General features: G+C 57.8%; 1 protein-coding gene across 7 annotated transcripts in view; it reads left to right on the top strand.

Annotated features, from left to right (window-relative positions):
- ZC3H7B (zinc finger CCCH-type containing 7B) overlaps positions 1-19525 on the top strand; it is a 39909-nt gene that overhangs the window by 11625 nt on the left and 8759 nt on the right. For 4 of the 7 annotated variants that reach the window (XM_023535914.1, XM_023535916.1, XM_011369051.2 and 1 more), the window contains 15 exons: positions 2283-2316; positions 2452-2649; positions 3672-3830; positions 6073-6153; positions 6949-7005; positions 10844-10886; positions 11214-11393; positions 11519-11712; positions 12025-12346; positions 13302-13360; positions 14133-14232; positions 15235-15396; positions 16886-17091; positions 18075-18175; positions 19059-19240. In XM_023535914.1, the coding sequence (XP_023391682.1) occupies positions 2283-2316; positions 2452-2649; positions 3672-3830; positions 6073-6153; positions 6949-7005; positions 10844-10886; positions 11214-11393; positions 11519-11712; positions 12025-12346; positions 13302-13360; positions 14133-14232; positions 15235-15396; positions 16886-17091; positions 18075-18175; positions 19059-19240 (2078 nt within the window). The remainder of the gene's footprint in view (positions 1-2282; positions 2317-2451; positions 2650-3671; positions 3831-6072; positions 6154-6948; positions 7006-10843; positions 10887-11213; positions 11394-11518; positions 11713-12024; positions 12347-13301; positions 13361-14132; positions 14233-15234; positions 15397-16885; positions 17092-18074; positions 18176-19058; positions 19241-19525) is intronic. The other 3 variants (XM_023535917.1, XM_011369053.2, XM_011369052.2) reach the window with 2 other exon arrangements.

Here is a 19525-nt window from a genome sequence, read left to right as displayed (position 1 = left end):
CGCCCATAGATGCTCGTTAGTTCTCTTGCTCGCCTGTGTGCATCTTGTCGTCAGTCCATCGTCTTTGCTCGGTGAACATGCCTTTCAGACTCTGTGCTGGGCCCTTCACGCCATCATCTTTTTAATCTTCACAACAGCCCAGCACAGTAGGTGGTCTTACCTGTACTCTGCAGAGAAGGCTGAGGTTCAGATAAGGAACGCATTGAAGGTCACACAGCTGTTAAGTGATGGGATTCTCAGCCCGGTCTGGCTGACTCCAAAACCACATTTCTTTCCTTTACATGCTCCCCAATACCCACAGGCCATGTTTTTATTTATTTATTTATTTATTTTTCTTGACACACAAAATATTTGTACTACCTTTTTCAAAAAAAACCTTCCTTAAGTAGATCCTCACGGACCTGTTCAACACGACGTGAATGAAGTGTAAGCTTTGGGGCCCTTCCCTCGCACGGGTCCCTTCTGCTGTCCTGGAAGGCTCCCTAGCAAGTCCACGTTCTTTTCCTTAAATGGGACTCCCCGTAAAACTGGGACTTGCACCCGCATACCCCCATGGAAATGCCCCAATTCGGTCGTCTCACTTAGACCTGTAAAAGGCGACCTGCCTCATCACCACACGCTGGGTCCCTTTTCACACATGGTGTCCGCATGGCTCTCACAGAACTCGTGTTCATGTTGAGACAATACACTCTCTCCTTCGTCAGCGGCCGCCGTTCCCGGCTCAGGCCTGGCGGGCAGAGCTGTGGCCCGCTACTCTCTCTTCATGGCGGCCTGTCTTCTTCCATTCGTGGACGCCCTCCACTGGGGGAAGTGCTCAGAGTTTATTCAGAGGCCAGTCTGGTGAACAGGGTGAACCCTGAGAACACTGTCTTGTGAGAATTCTGGCTTCAGCCGAACTCACCGATTCTGTGGCGCTGGCCCTCTGAGCCTGTGCCCTGCTTCCCCTGCTTCCTGGGCAGTCTCCGTGCCCGCGAAACGCAGGCAGTGCCCTGTCCCTGACAGGTCGTCGTGCTGGGGGTAAATGGTAGCTGTGTCCCCCTCCTCCTTTCCGCAGGGGAATTGTGAGCTTTAGCAATAGGACAGCCTCTGGGGACCCGTATGTTGGCCTCCTAAGGGACCGCTGCGCAGGAGAACACAGTAGGACCTGCTCCTTGTAAAATGACTGTTTTCCCACGTACAGGCTTTGTGTGCTTAGCAAACATTTAGTAGGCACCTCTGGGCACAGAGCACTGTCGGAACCATAAAGTGATTTGGACAGGTGGGTCGGCGCTGGCTCATGGAGGGCCTTAAACCCCAGGACGAGGTGACCTCTAGGGCAGGGCATGACCTGTTGAAAAGGAGGCCGATGCTAGGGCAGAATGGGGAGGAGGGATGGGCCCCGGTCTCTGACGGTGGGGAGGCCAGTGAGAGTGTGGGATCGGGAGCCCCACTGTCGCCATCGGGGACACCTCCTACCTGGCCCGTCCTCTCACCGCTTCTCACTCACTCTCCTGGGCAGCTCTTTCTGCCCAGGTGTTGGTGGCAGCCCTGGGCAGTGGAAGGAGCTCCGGCCCTGCACTGTGGCCCTGGCTCTAGTGCTGACTCGCTGTGTGATCTTGGGCAAGTCACTACCCCTCTCTGAGTATCTGTTTTCCCCTCTGTGACATGAGGGACCAGGAGACAAACCCTGGCTTCCTTTCCAGCTCAGCCGTTCAGCCTGACAGATGTGCCTCAGTTCCGCTGGGCTGACACTTTCCTCAGCTGGTGTTTCTTTGGCCACAGGAGAGGATTGGATGCCCAAGACCCCATCTACTTCGTTGAGTCTGGCGTGAGGGGGCGACAGTCTCTGAGTGCGCCTGGCATCAGTTGGGGTCATGTGTGTTTTGTGGGCAGGGACAGGAGGAGACCTGAAGTGAACCTTTGGTGCAGTCTGTGGGCCTGCAGTTGCAGGTTTGGTTTGGTTTGGCGAGGAGTGGTTATTCCCGGAGGACAGCTGACGAGCTGGAGCTGGGGCTGGGCCCCTCTCTCTTAGCACCTGCTCCAGAGAAAGCCGGGCTGCCAGGCCCTGGGTCAAACGCAAGGCTTTCTTTCATCAGAAATGGAAGGCCAGATGGTGTTGATTGATTTAGGGAGAAAGGACTGCTGTCTGCCCCCTCACCCCAATCCACAAGGTGACATCTGAAGTCTGAGCTGGAGGTGTCCACTGCAAATATGACCTCTGGCCTGCAGCTCTGGCTCCTGGGCCTCCATGTGGCTGGCACCCCTGGGCTTACCCAGGCCTCATGTCCCTCTCTTCCTGCTAGGTCGACACTACCCCTAAAGCAAGAAGAATATGAGGTGAGTGTCAGCTGTCAGGCTGGGGGAAGGAGAAGGGCAGGGGTGTCCAGGAGAGGCGGGGATGGGGCCCAGGTGCTAGGGCCGGGGCTGGGTGGAGAAGGCCCCCTGAGCTCCCTCTGTGCCCTGCCCCCACAGGCCTTTCTGCTCAAGCTGGTGCAGAACCTGTTTGCCGAGGGCAATGACCTGTTCCGGGAGAAGGACTCCAAGCAGGCCCTGGTGCAGTACATGGAGGGGCTGAACGTGGCCGACTACGCCGCCTCCGACCAGGTGTCCCTGCCCCAGGAGCTGCTGTGCAAGCTACATGTCAACAGGGCCGCCTGCTACTTCACCATGGTGAGCTTTGCACCCTGCCTTCCTCCCCCATCCCAGTCACTGCTTTGCCCAGATGCCCAGCCGAGCTAGGCCCACACCCTGAGGAGCCTCTGCAAGGCTGGGTCTTCCGTGTCGTCCTATCTGAGTCTCACCGTCTATACCCTTGGCTGTCAACTCTGCTGTACAACCGATTCACCCTGAGAGCTTTTGAAGTACTAATACATAATAAAAAAATTTTTTTAAGTAAGACTTGTGCCTAAGTCCTACCCCAGATAGATTCAGTTAGAATCCTGGGGTGGCCTGGCCGTTGGCAGGAGTCCGTGGGCAGTCAGGGTTGAGGACCGCTACTCTCATCAGGCTGCCTCTTGCCGCAAACCTCCGGCCTCCCTCGCTCCTTCCTCCTGGGCTCCTCCCCTCCCGTCACACCTCACTTTCTCCACACTCAGTCTCCTCCTCTCTTCCTCAGGGCTCCGGCCCACCCCTCTTCCCTGCCCTGCTCCCCTCTTCCCTGCCCTGCTCGCTCCCTGACTCAGTCACCCGCCAGATCCTGTGGGAGGCTGTGCTGTGGGCTCTGTAGAGGCTCCAGTGACACCTCTGCAGCCCACAGTGGATGTTCCGGATACGTGAGCCTACCAGATGCCGGCTCCCACCATGTTCTGTACGTGGGCCGCCTTCACGATTTCGCTTCCTCTCGGAGGTGCCTGTATCACTCTCAGTCCGTGGTGTCCTGAACTGAAGACAGCTATGAAATAGACGTGTCTGGGTGACCGGGCTCATCACTGTAGAATGTGAAGGCCCCTCCCCTTCAGTGACCTGCCGGGGTCCATTGGCAGCCCCTTCAGCTGGACACACGGATGCCCTTGACCAGAGTGTGAACGCCAGAGCTGTTTTTTGGAGCCCCCTCCCTGAGCCTGGTCCTCCCTCATCTTCCACCTCTGCAGGGAAGGGTGGCTGGTCTTCAGTGGGACGGGGTGGGGGCAGGATGCCTGGGGGAGGGCGGGTAACAGGTGCTGACCACCAGGCCACCTGTTCCTCTCTGGCAGGGGCTGTATGAGAAGGCGCTGGAGGACAGCGAGAAGGCGCTGAGCCTGGACGGCGAGAACATCCGGGCGCTGTTCCGCAAGGCACGTGCCCTCAACGAGCTGGGGCGCCACAAGGAGGCGTATGAGTGCAGCAGCCGCTGCTCCCTCGCCCTGCCCCACGTGAGTGCGGCCCTGCGTCCACGCGGGGGTGGGGTCAGGCTCCCGCCTCTGTGCCCGCCCACACTTGGGCCAAGCTACCACATCTTTCTGAATCTCGGCTTCCTCCTCTGTGACATGCAGTTGCAGATACTGACTTAACACTAAGCTCTGATTGTGTGCCAGGCATCGCTAAAGATACACTATGTGAACTCACCTGTTCACACTATGTGAACAACCCTCTGAGGCAGCTACAATTACCCTTTTGAAGATGACAGAGGAAAGGAACTTTTCCCCACATCACAGCTAGGGGGCGACAGAGCTAAGATTTGAACCCAGGAGGTATGATTCTAGAACCGGCACAATCAGCCTCAACACTGAGTGCCAGGTTGCAGTGAGGACTAAGAGGGGTGCCACGTGCATGGGGTCCTGATATCCAGGCTGTCATTTGGGGAAGAGATGATGGGACATGACAAATAGCTTGCTTAGGCCACTCACAGCTGGACGTACCCCCCAGCCCCACACGTATTCATCTGTTTAACAAGTATTTACTGAGTGCCCATGCAGTGATCTGTACCTTTCAGGGAGTCATAGTCCACTAGGAGGTAAATGGAAACAGTCTTGGGGGCTCGGCCCGGCTCCACCATAGACCTTGGACAAAGCACTTCCCTTCTCTGCACATGAGCTTCACATCTACGAAGTGCCCATCCTTCTTTACCCCTGAAATAATGAGTGTGAAAAGGCTTGGGGATAGGTAGTTGCTGCCCAGGGAGGGATGAGAGCCCTCGAGAGTGGTCAAGATCCCAGAGGACTCCCTGGAGGAGGTGGGGCTCAAGTAGGAACTCATGTGCACGATGGTCAAGGACGCCGGTGCCAGAGAGTTGGCCTGGGTTTGGGTCCTAATCTTGGGATTGCCATCTACCAGCTGTGTGACCTTGGACACAAGGCTTATTCTCTCTGAACCTTGGTTTAGACCCTGTGAAGTGGGAGTGATCATATACTGTCATCATAGGGCTGACAAGGCAGGTGGTACAGTGGCCAGACACAGTGTTCAGAACACATTCACTGTTATTCTGCTTTTTATTATTCTTTCTTCCCCAACTCAGCTTAGTTCCCCATGAGAACCTTTCTTGTGATAATTGTCCTCGATCTGAACTGCGTTTTCTGGCATTTGCGGCAGGCCCACGTCCTGCTGTCATGGCCCCCTACTCCTGGGAGGGCAGGCGGACTTACCCACCGGACCACCCAGTGAGGGCTGGTGACTTGCTTGAGGAAAGTACCCAGACAAGGACTTCGGACCTAAGGGGGAGATTCCCCGTTTTCCAGTCGTTGTTGGCAAATACCGAGCCCTGCTCTGTGCTGGGCACCGGGGCCATAGATGACCCGGGCCCTGGCGCTGGGCTCCAGGAGCTCGTCAGTGAGGTGGACAAGTGCACAGGATGTCCCAACATCCCTGTTGCCCTTTGCTACCCAGACCACAGTCCCCGTTTCTTTGTTTATTAATTGGTCTCTCCCACACGACTGGCGCCTCCACGACCTGGGCCCTGTGACGGAGGTGTTGCTGGCCCCTCACTTGTGTCTGGCACATGGTACAAGTGCAGTAATATGGACTTGGAGCAAGGAAGGCATGCTGGGTGCTGTTACTGAGCTCTAACCATGGGCCAGGCACATTCTAACACGTCCTCCTCTTTTGGGCCTGTGCATAATCCCTGACTCACAGAGAATTATCAGATATTGTTTGATGAAAGAAGCAAGTTGAAGAAAAACAGGTATAATATGATCCTAGTTCTGTAAAAAAAAAGAAGGAAAACTCGCGCAGAGCAAAACTAAACATCCGTTATAGGTCCAGATGCACGTCTGTAAATTCCTAGAAAAGATCTGTAGGGAAACACATCAGACTGACGAGGCGCACTCCCTCTAGGGAGTAGCCTGGGGAGAGGGCGGCGTGGTCCAGGGCACATTCCAGCCTTCCACAGTGGCACTGTGACTTGCTGAGTTGTGGAAATAAAAAGATAATATGAAGATGACCAAAAACCATTCCTTTCCCCTCCCCACAGGGAGGGAAAGCCAGAAGCATGGGTTTCTGGTCCCAGCCCCACCACCCTGTAGCCGTGTGGCTTGGGCAGCCAGTGTCCCCTCCTGGGGCCCCACTTATCTATAACATGGGGTGACGGCAGGCCCCCTTGCAGGGCTGCACAGCTATCCACAGCACGGCTTCGTGAACCAGGCAGACTAACGCACTCCACCCTGTGTCTTGCCTTCCCAGGATGAAAGTGTAACTCAGCTTGGACAGGAGCTGGCTCAGAAGCTTGGGCTGCGAGTTCGGAAAGCATATAAGAGGCCCCAGGTAGGTGGGCTCTGGGTGCTGGGGGTGGGCCGGGGTGGAGATGGGGCAATCTAAAGAGGGGACCAGGTGCCTTTAATGAGGGTGGCCACAGCCAGGCCATCACAGAGGGAAGTGACAGCAGGTAATCTTCCCTCCCTTTGGCTGAAAGCCCTGGAATGACTTTCAGAAGCTTTTGGGAAAGGAAAGAACAGCCAAAACTTCCAGCTCACCTTACACACCAGCTGTTAAAACCTGCTCCCTCCCTTGCCCTGGCCGACTTCGGTACCAGGGAGATGGCCTGTGTTGACACTGGTGTCCTTCAGCCTTAGCTTCTCAAATAAGCCCTGTATGATGCATATTTGAAATGTTGATATCTGTTTGGATCATTCAAATCCAGGTATGTTCACCTGGCACCTGCATTTTGCCTGGAAGCTGCACGTAGGAAAAGATATGGCTCCAGAATCTCTGTTGTGACCTTGAGTAACTGAGCTCTCGCTCCACCTTGTTTTCGACACCTGGAATGTGGGATCACTATGCCCATCTCGGGGGCTCGTGGGAATGTGATGGTGCTGGAGCAGTGCCTGGCACGTGGCAGGGGCATGTGCATGGAAGCTTTCTGTTCAGATCATGGTTGCAGGAAGAAAACCCAAATCTGACTCAGTGCAGGTGACCCCCGGCCAGCCCGGAGACCCGGAGCCTTGGAGGGCACTACAGAGCCCACTGCCTGTTCTGTTTCCTTTGCTACCCTGACTGAAGGGACCCTGAGCATCTTTCCAGAATCTCCATCTCTTCCCACCTTTCTTCTATCTCTGACAGGAATTGGAAACCTTTTCTCTGCTCAGTAACGGCACAGCGGCTGGCATGGCAGATCAGGTAGGATGGGGCCAGAACTCCAAGCCTTCCTCCTCGCCCCCAGAAACAACCTCTTGTGGTTCATCCATTGTGAGAGCTTTGAATTCTCTCTCTGCGGTATGAATGATCTCAGGTAGCAGGTGCAGAGGCTTCAGGCTGAAGGGTTGGGTTCAGTCTCTCCTTGTCCCCACCACTGTAAGCCAGGCACCTGCCCTGGGAAGATGGGGTGACAGCCTGGGCCTGAGTCGGGCTCGTGAGGACAGCTCTGGGATGCCCAGCTCTCCACCTCTCATGAGGTGACTCTTGTGACCATAGGAGCAAAGCATGGGGACAGGCCATGGCTGCTGCTGGTGGGAATGGTCCCTGTAGGGGACCGTCAGTGGTAGCCTTACTCACAGACTCCTGAGAAAGAAAACAGTGGCAGCAAGAAGGTTGGAGGTAAAGAAGTAGAAACAAAGGCAGTTGGGACCAGACCACCTATGCCTTGTCCTGGGGGTGGCGGCAGGGCCCGGTACGTATGCGACTGCCCCACTGCTTACCGCATAAGAACTGCTCAGTGGACTTCGAGGCTTTCTGGAAGATGAGGAGCCGGCTGTAAGAGTGCCGATGGAGCTGGTGTCCTGCCTCCTTGTACATAAGGGGCGACTGAGGCACAGAGTGCACTGGGGACTTGGCCAGTGTCACACAGCACGACAGCAGCAGGCTTCCCTCCCTCCAGAGAGTTCCAGTACTTTCATTCATTCACTCAGCAACCCCTTCTTGCCTCTGGGCTGGCCACTGGGCCAGAGTCAAATTAGGTGTGTCCTTGCCTTTGGGACCCTCTCAGACTATAGGGGAGGCAGATGTGGCTCTGCCTGTGTAGCACACATCGTGGTTTGTAACCAGAAACTATTAGCCGGTCACATACTGGGTTCTCAAAAATAAAATAAATAAATAAGCGATTGTTAGTCTAGTCATGCTGCTATAGCAAAATGCCATAGACTGGGTGACTTTTAAAGAAAAAGTCTTTATCTCACAGTTCTGGAGAGTGGAAAGTTCAAGATCAAGGCACTTGCAGATTTGATATCTAGTGAGGACCTGCTTCCTGATTTACAGATGGGGCCATCTAGTTGTAACCTCATGGGGGCAGAGAGGAAAGGGATTTCTCTGGGGTCTCTAATCCCATTCATGAGGGCTTCACTTTCATGACCTAGTCACCCCCAAAGTCCATACCTCCAAATACCATCACCTTGGGGATTACAATTTCAACATGTGAATTTCGAGGGAACAGACAGACATTCAGACCATAAGCAGTGAGTGAATGAATGAATGAATGAACAGTCATAAATAACTTCACAACAATGCCTTGAGGGAGGTACTATTAATGTCTTATGACAAAGGAGAAACAGGTGCAAGTTAGGATTGTGACTTGCATGAGTTTGCCCAGTGTGTGCCAGGCACTGAGCTTGGGGCTGGGTATGTGGTGAACCAAACAAGTGTGGTCCCTGCCCTCAACAAGCTCCCAGTCCATGGCAGGTGATCACTAGTCCGATCGTTTCTGGTTACAAACCAGCTCTCGGTGTACACTGAGTCTGCAGCCAGGGGACCACAGATGGTGCCATGCTTGCTGTACCAGTGAACCATCCCTGCAGCCATACTTGGGCCCCCACCACGTGCAGAGAGGCCAGGGCCGGTCACAGAAATGGGGGTCTGGGAGAAGTTCAGGCAGAGCGGACTCCATGGTGGAGAAGACCAGGTCAGATCCTGCCTCAATGTGCTAGCATGGTGCATGCGCACGCACGCACACGCACGCACTCACACACGCACACAGAGCCAGATCCCCTGACCGTCAGGAAGTTTTGCACAGGCACTGGGGTGAGCCTGCCTGCTGGGATGCCTGCGGGACTCTCCAGCGTGGAGGTCCTGTTCACTCAGCCAGTCAGTCGTTCGTCGTGTGCGCTCGTGGCGGAGACCACACTGCGAAGAGCTGCTTATGGCTTGGGAGTTGGGCAGGCCCTGCAGGCACAGTCTCTGTGCCAGAGCTGCCTCGTGGCAGCATGACGAGCAAGGTGCAGGGAGGGCTTTGAGTTCTAGGAGCAGATGGAGCCTGAGGCAGCCGTGCTTGGAGAGGACTTCACCGCTGGGTAGCAGGATTCAGGCAGGTGGAGAGGAGGGAGCAGCACTCAAGGTCGGGGAGACAGCTCGAGCAAAGGCTGAGAGAGGAGAAGGAAGTACATGCCTGGACCCCGGGACCGGTTTCTCCACGCTGGGGCTCAGAAAAGTCTGGGCTCCGCAGCTACATGTGTGTCGGTTCAGAGCCTGAGTGTGTCTCTTATCAGGGGTGGCCCCCCACCTCTCAGGTGCTGGGACCTGCCATCTGTGGTGGCTGTAGGACCGTCGTAGGTGACATGCGAAGGCTCCCAGCACCGCACCTGCCAGAGAGGAGGTGCTCGATAAACTTCTGTTGCTAAGTGGGTGTCAGTAGCAGCAAAAAAGGGCAGGGAGCGGTGAACCTGGAGAGACGGGCCAGGTACCTGGTGGGCAGGGGACTGAGAAGGCTTCTGCCCCGGGGGGGCTGTGGCCGCGCTGAGCACAGGGAAGCACAGCTGCTCTGAGAGATGTTCATCTGGCATCTTTTTCCCCTCAACTGTTTCATATACTGACTGTAAGAGCAGCAGCTGTCATCCAGCGTGGTGGCCTTGGTTTGTGCCCCTTGTCTGTGTTGGACAGACATACCCCGGGAGGCTGAACCGCACGCGTTTGCCATGTGCCCAGGAATGGGCTCTGTGCGAGAAGGAGGCACTCTGTGCAGGCGGCCGAGGGGATGACAGCATCTCTGGACTGACATCGCCCCTGTGCCAGGGGACAACACCTCCCAGGGCGCCTGGACCAAGGGCTCAAGTTGATCTTGACTGGGCGCGCAGTGCCGGCCCAGGCCTAGCGCGCGGCAGGGGCCTGGTTAATCCTGCTGCTCTGTCCGTCGCTGTGCTACGTGGGTGGGGATGGCCCGCAGTGAGGTCCTGGTCCCCCTGCTACCTTCTGCGGGAGCACAGAGGAGATGGGGTCACCTAGGGCCTCACCAGGGAAGGAGGACTTCCGCTTGACTGTGCAGGACTCTCAGAAGGGGAGGCCATGCCAGGCTTGAGGGATGACAGGTCGCGGCTTGGAGGTGGTGGTGAACCGGGCGCATCTGTGGGCATGGAACATGGAGGCTGGGGAACGAGAGCACCCAGTTCACCCAGGCCGGCCCTCTGAGGGCATGGACTTAAAGTTTTATGTTACACATTTATCGAACACATAAAGCGCTTCCTGTACGCCAGGCAGTGTTGTCAGCTCCGTATGAACGTCAAGTGATTTCATCCCCGTGACAGTCCTAGGAGGTGGTGGCTGTGTTGTCCTCCCTTTAAACAGAAGGAAACAGGTCCAGAGAGGATGAGGAAGAGCGAGCTCTGCCAGGCTTCCCCTCAGAAGTGGGGTCCCACTCGTGCTGCTTCAGCCTGGGGCTGTCCTGGAGAAGGGGACTCTGGTGATTCAGGGTGTGGTACTCTGGTCTTTGAGCTGCTAACTGTCGGTTCCTGGATGGTGTGTGGAGGGCTCAGTAAAACCCTCTGCAGCCTCCCCAGGATATGCACCCTGTCCTGTGACGGCTGAGGAAACTGAGGCTCAGAGGTTGTATGTACCCTTCTCCCAAGGGCGCTTCTCCAGCATGGGGGGCAGATGGAAGGCTGTCTGACCCTACACTCCTGCCTCCCAGCCCAGCTGGTCCAGCCCTATGGTTAATATCAGCAATAGTTACTTGGGCCCAGGTGACATTTTGGGTGGTGGGCACCGTGGCCTACGCAGCCTGCTTCTGCCTGACTCGCCATGTCTTTCTCCACAGGGAACTTCCAATGGATTGGGGTCCATAGATGACATCGAAACAGGTAGTGTGCATGATGTGAGGGGACAGGTGGAGATGGGGTCCTGGGGAGGGCTCAGCCCCAACTCCCCAAGACCCCTGGGAGGTCAGGCGAGTCAAGCTCCACCTCTGCAGATACGGGCTCCTGAGGGCTCCCTGCCCTGGGGACTCCCTGAAGCATGAAAGCAAATAGTGGGTTCTGGAAAGGCCTCCCCTTCAGCCTGGGAGGGTGGGGGCTGCCTCACAGTGGGGTAGCACTGGCCCCACGTCCTCCACGCCAGGCCAGCTGCCCCAGCTGGGAGTCTGCCTCTCTCAAAGCCGTCTTCCCCTTCTCCTCCTCGATGGCTTCCAGAAAGCGTCATTTTAAAAGTGCCCCTTACAGAAGTACTGCTTACGCCAGAGGCAGGACATGTAGGGACTGAGCCAGGCCCATCAGGGACTCACTGTGGGACTGAAGGACCCTCTCCCGCCCTGTGTGGCCTTCCTCCACCAAGACCGAGCCTCCGCCAGTGGGGCCAGGCCAGCGGCACAGGCAGGTTCCCAGCAGGAGCTGGAGGAAGGAGGGGAGGGCTAGGCGAGGACCCCCGGGCCCGGAAACCTTCCCCACTTGGAGCAAGCAGGACCCCCTGCAGCTACTGAGCCCACCCCCCTTTACAGACTGCTACGTGGACCTGCGAGGCTCCCCAGCCCCGCTCCCCTCTCCCCCCACGATGCCCCTCTTCCCTCACGTTCTGGACTTGCTGGCCCCCCTGGACAGCAGCAGCAGGGCCCTCCCCAGCACCGAGGGCCTGGACGACTTCTCCGACGGGGACGTCTTTGGTCCTGAACTGGACAGCCTCCTGGACTCACTGGTGAGCCATGCTGCTGCCCTCCTGTACCTCTGAACCCCTCTCCCGCCTAGGACCCCATCACATGCGTCCTCACATCCCATGACAGGCAGAGGGAAGGCCCCATCTCCATGTCACCTGTGGGGAAACTGAGGCCTTGGGAGGGAAAGAGACCTGCTTGGGATTGAAATGAAGCTACAGAACGTGCAGCCGGAAGAGAGGGGCAAGGCCAGGGCTGGAGCGTAGAGGGGTCGGGGCCCCTGCAGTGCCCGACTGTGCCCAGGCCTGGGCAGTCGCGATCTCCTTCGACCCCCCCCTCTGTTCTCCACCTTGCAGTCTCTGGTCCAGGGCGGCCTGCCTGGCAGCGGTGTGCCCAGCGAGTTGCCCCAGCTGATACCCGTGTTCCCCGGCGGGACCCCGCTGCTGCCGCCTGTGGTGGGCGGCTCTATCCCTGTCTCCAGCCCACTGCCCCCTGCCTCTTTTGGCCTCGTCATGGACCCCTCCAAGAAGCTGGCTGCTTCTGTGCTGGATGCCCTCGACCCCCCAGGCTCCGCGCTGGACTCCCTGGACCTGCTGCCGTACTCCGAGACCCGACTGGACGCCCTGGACAGCTTCGGGCCGACCCGGGGCTCCCTGGACAAGCCCAGCTCCTTCATGGGTGAGGCCTGGCTGGGCACAGTCACCCCCCACCCCCTTGACAGTTCTCAAAGTGCCGTCCCCTCTCCAGATACGGGAGTTGAGAATTACAGCTCTGTTTTGCCAAAGCCCAGGTCCGTGCACCTGTTACAGCCCAAGGCCACATCTTCTGAGTTGCTGTGTCTCCTGCAGCACTGGGCACAGTGTGAGGCTGAGGCCTGAGGGCCTGGTGTCTTGTTAAAGATCACACACAGCACTGAGATAGTCCAGGGCCCCAGACCTGCAGTCTGGTGCTGTCTGCCCAGCCTCCCAGGGCCCCGGGGTCGCCAGGCTGGTGGGGTCCCACAGGAATGATCCTGAGGCTGGGGGAAGGGATGCAAAGCCATGGGCTTTGGCACCACTCTGAGCTGGGTGCCACTGGCCTAGTGAGGATACAGGTCTGTTTGGGCCTTTGTGAGACTGGCTTTCCACAGTCAGACCTAGCCCTGGGCACTTGTGGCTCAAGGGAATTCAGCGGGGGCTTCACTCAGCCTCAGGGCCAAGGCAGACTTCCTGGAAGGGGTGATGGCTAAGTGGGGTCTCGAAGAAGGTCATCTGCCAGCAGAGGGAGCAGTACAACCAGCAGGACACAGGCCTGCGAGGGAGGGAGGGAGGGACTGGCAGATGAGCAGAGTAATCACCCAGTCAGGAGGGCGGGTTGGAGGCCTTGGAGGCCTAAGCTGGTCTCAGAGGACCTGTCATCCAAGTTGAGGAGCTTTGATTTTCTTCTGGGGACAGTAGAGGGACAGAAGATGTAGATGTGGGTGGACATGCTCAGGCTAGCCTCTGTCCCTGGCAGTGGCCTTGGGGGTAGAGTTAAGGGATCAGAACCAATGGGTGGCTCCTCCGGGTTGGAAATATTGAGGAAAAATTCCTTGGAGGGCCCCTCATTCCCTTTAGAGCAGGGCAATGATCCCCCGTGTCTTCTCCTTGCCCAGAAGATGCCAACTCACAGGACCATCGTCCCCTAAGCAGTACTCAGAAACCAGCCCCCTCGGTGAGTGACTTGGCGAGGATCAGTGACCCAGCATCTCATGCCCTCCTTGGGGGTGGAGGGCAAGTGGTTGTGGGCTCCAGAGTGGAGTGAGCCCTCTGCCTGGGACAAGGGGCTACAGCCCCCAAGGAGGGGCCCCCTCAGCAGACCGACCAGAGATGGTCTCGCCTAGCCCTTCCGAACCAAGCTCTGTGCAGGGAGGGTGAGCAGAGGGCCCTGGGGTCTGACGGAAGAGCACATCGAGGCTCAGAGGGGCTAAGTAACTTCTCCGGGGTTAGCATCTCTGGTCTCGGTACTCGGCCAGGTTCTGAGTGCAGGCAAGCCCTCGGCCTGGAGTTGGGCAGTCTGAACTCAGGCCTCAGCCTGGATGCCTGCTGTGTGGCCCCAGGAAAGTCGCCAAACCTCTCTGGGTCTTGCCTTCTAACCCACGTGTTGATGCCACGTGGCCTTGGGAGATGGAGGCTGTGGGTGGACAAAGTCCTGTTTCTCTGCTTTCATGTTGGGCTTTCACTCAAGGAACGGTCTGGGCCAAGATCACTGTCACCTTATGCACTCCCACTAGGTCGGTCCGGTCCTTATGTTCTGGATTCATGGACCATATTACAAGGAGCTCCCTGCTGGGAGGGTAGAGGAAGTGGGAGGATCTTGGGCTACAGTTCTGCTCTAGGGTGGTATGTGGGGGGTCATAGAGCCCCCCACCTCCAGTGCCCGGGCTGGCCCCAGTGGCTCCAGCCATCGTCCAGCGCCCAAGATGGCCAACTTCCTCCTGTCACAGCCAGAGCCCTCCATGCCCAATACCGCCTTGCTCATCAAGAATCCCTTGGCTGCCACCCATGAGTTCAAGCAGGCCTGCCAGCTCTGCTACCCCAAAACAGGTAATGTCCCGCCTTCGTACTCCACCCCTCTGCCCAGAGATGCCGGGCATCTATGGGCGTAGAATCCCAGAATGACAGAATCCTAGCGTGCCAGTCAGAGATGAGTACAGGAAACAGGAATCTCTCCAGGCATTTAGAGCCAACAGAGATATAACATGGGTTTGGGGGCTTTCAGAAGTGCTAGAAAGACTGGAAGACAGGGAGTGGGGGGGACCTGCCGGTGCTGCCGGCCAGTGTGGCGGCCTGCCCACAGCCCAGAGCCCGGTACCTGGCCGTGGGGTGCAGAGTCCAGCTGGCTGCTGCAAAAACACACACACAGCTCGTTGCTGTTCCCCACACTCCTCGCCCCAGCACGTCTGGGTCATCCCACCAGAGCGCCCATGGACCTGTGGGGATGGGGAGCAGGGTGCCGTCTTGTTGGATGCCTTGCCCATGATGAAGTTCTTTGCATGGACCTTAGACTGCCTCCCCAAGCCACGTGCCCGCTGCCCTGGTACTGGGGGAGCCGACTAAGGCCCCAGAAGTTGGCGCTGACAGCCAGATCACATGGGGTCTCCACAAAGGCCATTTTTTCTTTGTGTCTTTGAGGGGGTCCCCCCACCCCATTGTTTGGGGAGAGGAGACCCTTGGTCAGGATATTCGAGAGGGCCAGGGAGAGAAGCAGCAGGAGAGGGAGGATGAATCAGGGCGAAGCCATTCCGTGCGGGAAAAGAAAGGGGTTGGCACTTGTGGGGTCTGCACTCTTTCTGGCCCTGGCTCACTAGAGAGTCGGGGTGGTGGTAGAGAGGGGGCGGGTGTGAGAAGGGGCTCCTTGAGGGCCCTCCCCTCAATCCGGGCCCCCATCTCCAGGGAGAATATGGCAGAGAGAGGTATGGTGGGAGGCCCAGGTGAAGGAGGTAGGATTTTAGGCTGGGGTGCTGATTCCCACTGCCTGAGCCCATCAGCCATCACCCTTCAGTTCTGCTTCTGGAATCATAGTCCCTGTTCCCTCTGCACCCACAGGCCCCAGAGCGGGTGACTACACCTACCGAGAGGGCCTTGAGCACAAATGCAAGCGTGACATCCTGCTTGGCCGGCTCCGCAGCTCGGAGGACCAGACCTGGAAGCGGATCCGGCCCCGGCCCACCAAGACCAGCTTCGTGGGCTCTTACTACCTGTGCAAAGGTGGGTGGGCTGCGGCAGGGGCGGCCACATAGCCAGAGCCTTGCTCTTCTGCCAGGCTGCTGCTCCGCTCTGCATCGCAGGTAGGCAGGTAGACTGGACAGGTGTGGTCTATTGAGGACAAATGCCACATCAAAACGAGCGTCTCCCACTCTGACCAGCTCCACAGACAGGTGGGAACATTGAGAAGTGACACGGGAGCTGGCGGCCTGTACTCCCAAGGGTGAGAGTCAGACAGTACCCAGAGAGCTAGCTTTTGTCAGCGCTGCAGGGTCCCACAGGGCTGTCAGAAGGATGTGGACAGAATCCATGTAAAGCATTTGGGACTGGCACATAGTAAGGGCTTGATACGTGTTAGCTGTTAAAAGTTATTGTCGTCACAATAACTTTTAACTTTGACAGGGGTGGCTCCTGTCAACTTGGTCAGCATTTAATGGACAGTTACCAGGTCCCTTATCTGTTTCCTTCCATTCTCCATCCACTGTCTTGGTACATTCTCCATGGCAATAATGACAGTCACAATATTGTTAAGCGTTTTATAGTGTCGCCCTTTTGTATGCACCATCACGCATCCTCACGGCAACTCTAGGTGAGGAAACGGGCTTGGGGAGCCCTCCCCAGGCTCCATGGCAGTGGCCCACCTGGGCTTTCCAAACCAGCTCACTGTCCTCCCTGCAGGATCTTAAGGACATGTCATTTCTGGACTCAAAGGTCTCTGGCAGCACGCCCTGCCCAGTGTGGATGAAATCCAAAATCTACAAGTGCCCTAACCATTTCCCAAACATGCTGAACCCTGACCCCTTTGTACACGATCTGCCTGTGAACTTGGTTGTCCGCTGCTGCTCCTTCAAGCAGTACCTGCACCCAGGCTCCCCCTGGGTTCAGAGCTGATTACGGCGCAGGGCGCAGTCTCTGGTGATCTCCATGCACCCAGCCGCTCGCCCTCCTGTGCCTGCAACCCGAGGGCTGGGGCAGGCAGACTTAGAGTAGTGGAGGGAGAAAGAAGGAAGAACAGTTCCCCCTCCAGGCCGCGAGCCTTCGGCCTTCCCAACTACCTGGCCCCCCGAATTTTAGTTATTATCTTGCTTAATTTCATAAGAATCCAGTGTTTACCTTTTATGGGCAGACAGCTGAGGTTTGGGATAACAGAGTCCCGGTCCAGTCAGCCAGACTCCAAAGCCCAGGCCCTCAGCAGTGGCATTTTTCCATACGGTGGTGGAGCCAGCCGAGGGCCAAGCTTTGCAGATGAAGATGCCAGTCCCCATCCCACCACCACCCAGGTGTCGAGATAAAGGGGGTCTGGCCTGGCAGGGGTTCCGTCGCACTTCTCCTCCCAAGTCCCCTTGGTCAGCAGGCCACCCCCCCTGGTGTGGGAGATGAGCCCAGGCCCCACCCGTGGCTGCTGCCCACCCCACGCCACAGCAGTGGTCGCGGGGGCGCTGCGGGCTGCCGTCCCGCCTGGCAGAACGTGTATCCTGTTGCCTCTTTGCAGACATGATTAACAAGCAGGACTGTAAGTACGGGGATAACTGCACCTTCGCCTACCATCAGGAGGAGATCGACGTGTGGACGGAGGAGCGGAAGGGCACCCTCAACCGTGACCTGCTCTTTGACCCGCTGGGGGGCGTCAAGCGCGGCAGCCTCACCATCGCCAAGCTCCTCAAGGAGCACCAGGGCATCTTCACTTTCCTCTGTGAGGTACCTGCCCACCCGCCCCGCCCGCCTGCCGCTCCTCGGTCACCGGCCCAGATAGGGCTGGGAGGGGCTGTGGAGTGTCCTGCAACCTGTGTGTTTTGGAGGCAGGACCCTAGAATCAGTAGGTCCTTGGACTGTCAGAAAGGCTCAGAGGACCCTATCGCACTAGAGCCCGGATCCTATCCAGCCCCTTCATTTCGTGGAGGTGGAAACTGAGGCCAAAAAGAAATAATCACACCTGCTTTCTCCGTATGGCCACCCTGGGCCAGGCTTGGCCACCCCACCACACCTTCTCGTCCAGCTGAGCCAGCCTCGGTGCCTGCTGTCCCTCCCTGTCCACTTCCCTACATGTGTCCAGCCTGCATCCTCTGTGAGAGTCCTCAGACCCTCTGTGGCTCAGCTCTGATCCCAGCAGCTCCAGCCAGCTGTTGCGAATTCCCTTGCTGGCGCAGGCCCTGCCTCCCCGCCCAGCCGTGGCACGTGAGGGCTCATCTCTGTGGAGCGATAGATACCTCTGGTCCGGGTTACTGGCAGGGTTTGCAGCTCAGCCCACCCCTGACCCATCGCACAGTCAGCCCTTCCCCCTGACTCAGCAGGCCAACTCAGGGAGCAGGCGGGCCTGGGGATCACAGCTCCCAGCGAGTGGCTGCATGTACTTTACTAAGCCCTGGCAGTTCTCATATGGTTTCTGAGCTTCGCAGTGACCCTGTGGGGCAGAGCAGGTGTGGTTATGTCAGTTTGCGGTTGAGGAAACTAAGGTTCAGAGGCAAGGAGTAACCCCTGCCCCAGGTGCCTGGAGGGGCGGGATCAGAGAGCCAAGGCCCAGGTCACCTGTGAGCTAGACCCAGAGAGGCAGGGACCACAGACCCCAGGACTCTCTTCCTCACTCCATCAACTCAGGGACTTGGCAAAACCTGCAGGGACCCAGTCTGTCCCTCCTGGGGTGGCTATGCCAGGTCCTAGCAGCCCACCCCCTCCCCGGACAGATCTGCTTTGACAGTAAGCCCCGGATCATCAGCAAAGGCACCAAGGACTCTCCGTCTGTTTGCTCCAATCTGGCTGCCAAGCACAGCTTCTACAACAACAAGTGAGTGGGACCCGAAGGCCTTTGGGACTCAGACCCAGCGTTCACCGGAAAGGCTAGAATATTCTCCTGGTGTTTTCCTGGTCCCCGCAGTCCGATGAGGGCAGAGTTACTGCCTCTGTTGTACAGATGAGGAGGCTGAGGCTTGGAAGTAGCTACTCATTAGGCAGGTGGGAGGCCACATCTCTGACTCCCGTCCGCCACCCTCCACTTGTGACATCGGCATTGGACAGGGAGTGGGAGGGGTCGGGTCAGCCAGGCACCCACCTTTGCTCCTTCTGACTCCCTGGCTCTGCCCCAGTGAGGATGACGGCAGCCAGGCCCTGAAGTCGCAGACCTGGGTCCAAGTCCCAGCCTGGTCAATGGCCTGTTCAGTGATTTCTGGCCACTGTGACCCTTGGTCTCATCATCTATACAGTTGATAATGATCCCAATCACCAAGAGTTGCCATGAGGGTAATTAAAATTCCTGGCCCGGAGAGGAACCTCGGTTTTGATTCTAGGCGCAGAGTCAGTTCTAGAGCATCACACTGGGGAACCAGAGGGAGAGGCCCCTTCTCCCACCCATAGGCGCTGCCTTCCCCCAGCCTTGTAGCTGGGGGACCTGGTGCCCTGCTCTTGTGGGCATCTCCATCTTTGAGCTGGCCCTGGATTGAGGCCAGGGGAGGGGCGCACAGCTGGAGCGCTAACCCAGGACTCTCCATATGTAAGACCCCTACCTCTCACCGACTGTGCCACCACGTTCTAGAAACGGCTACTAGGGTGGGAGGCTCCCGGGGGAAGCCCCTCCCCTCTGGCTTGCTGGCCCTGGGGAGAGGGGCCCTGCCAGGAGTGGTGGGGACGGGCTGGGGGCTGCAGACTGCATTGTACCCCGGCCCGCCCTCCAGGTGCCTGGTGCACATCGTCCGCTCCGCCTCCCTCAAGTACTCCAAGATCCGCCAGTTCCAGGAGCACTTCCAGTTTGACGTGTGCCGCCACGAGGTGCGCTACGGCTGCCTGCGGGAGGACAGCTGCCACTTCGCCCACAGCTTCATCGAGCTCAGAGTCTGGCTGCTGCAGCAGTACTCAGGTGGGGGCCGGGCAGCGGCAGGCCGCGGGGCCCGCAGCTGTCTGAGGGTGGATGGGCCGACTGAAGGCAGTCAGGGGGGCACTTCAGGAGTTCTGGGGGCGGGGACTGCCTCTGGGGGCGGGGACTGCCTCTGGAGGAGCGAGTGCTTCTCGGGCATCACAGGATGCAAAGACGGGTCCTCAGGGACCCGTCAGGCTCGGAGGATTCTGGGTTTTTCCCTCTCTGGCTGCTGCCAAGGGGAGCACCGTGGGGAAGGGAGAGGCAGGCAGAGTGGGGCTCCTGCTA

Source organism: Pteropus vampyrus, unplaced genomic scaffold (genome assembly GCF_000151845.1).
Source record: "Pteropus vampyrus isolate Shadow unplaced genomic scaffold, Pvam_2.0 Scaffold145, whole genome shotgun sequence".
NCBI lineage: Eukaryota > Metazoa > Chordata > Mammalia > Chiroptera > Pteropodidae > Pteropus > Pteropus vampyrus.
This window is presented reverse-complemented; position numbering and strand designations above follow the sequence as displayed.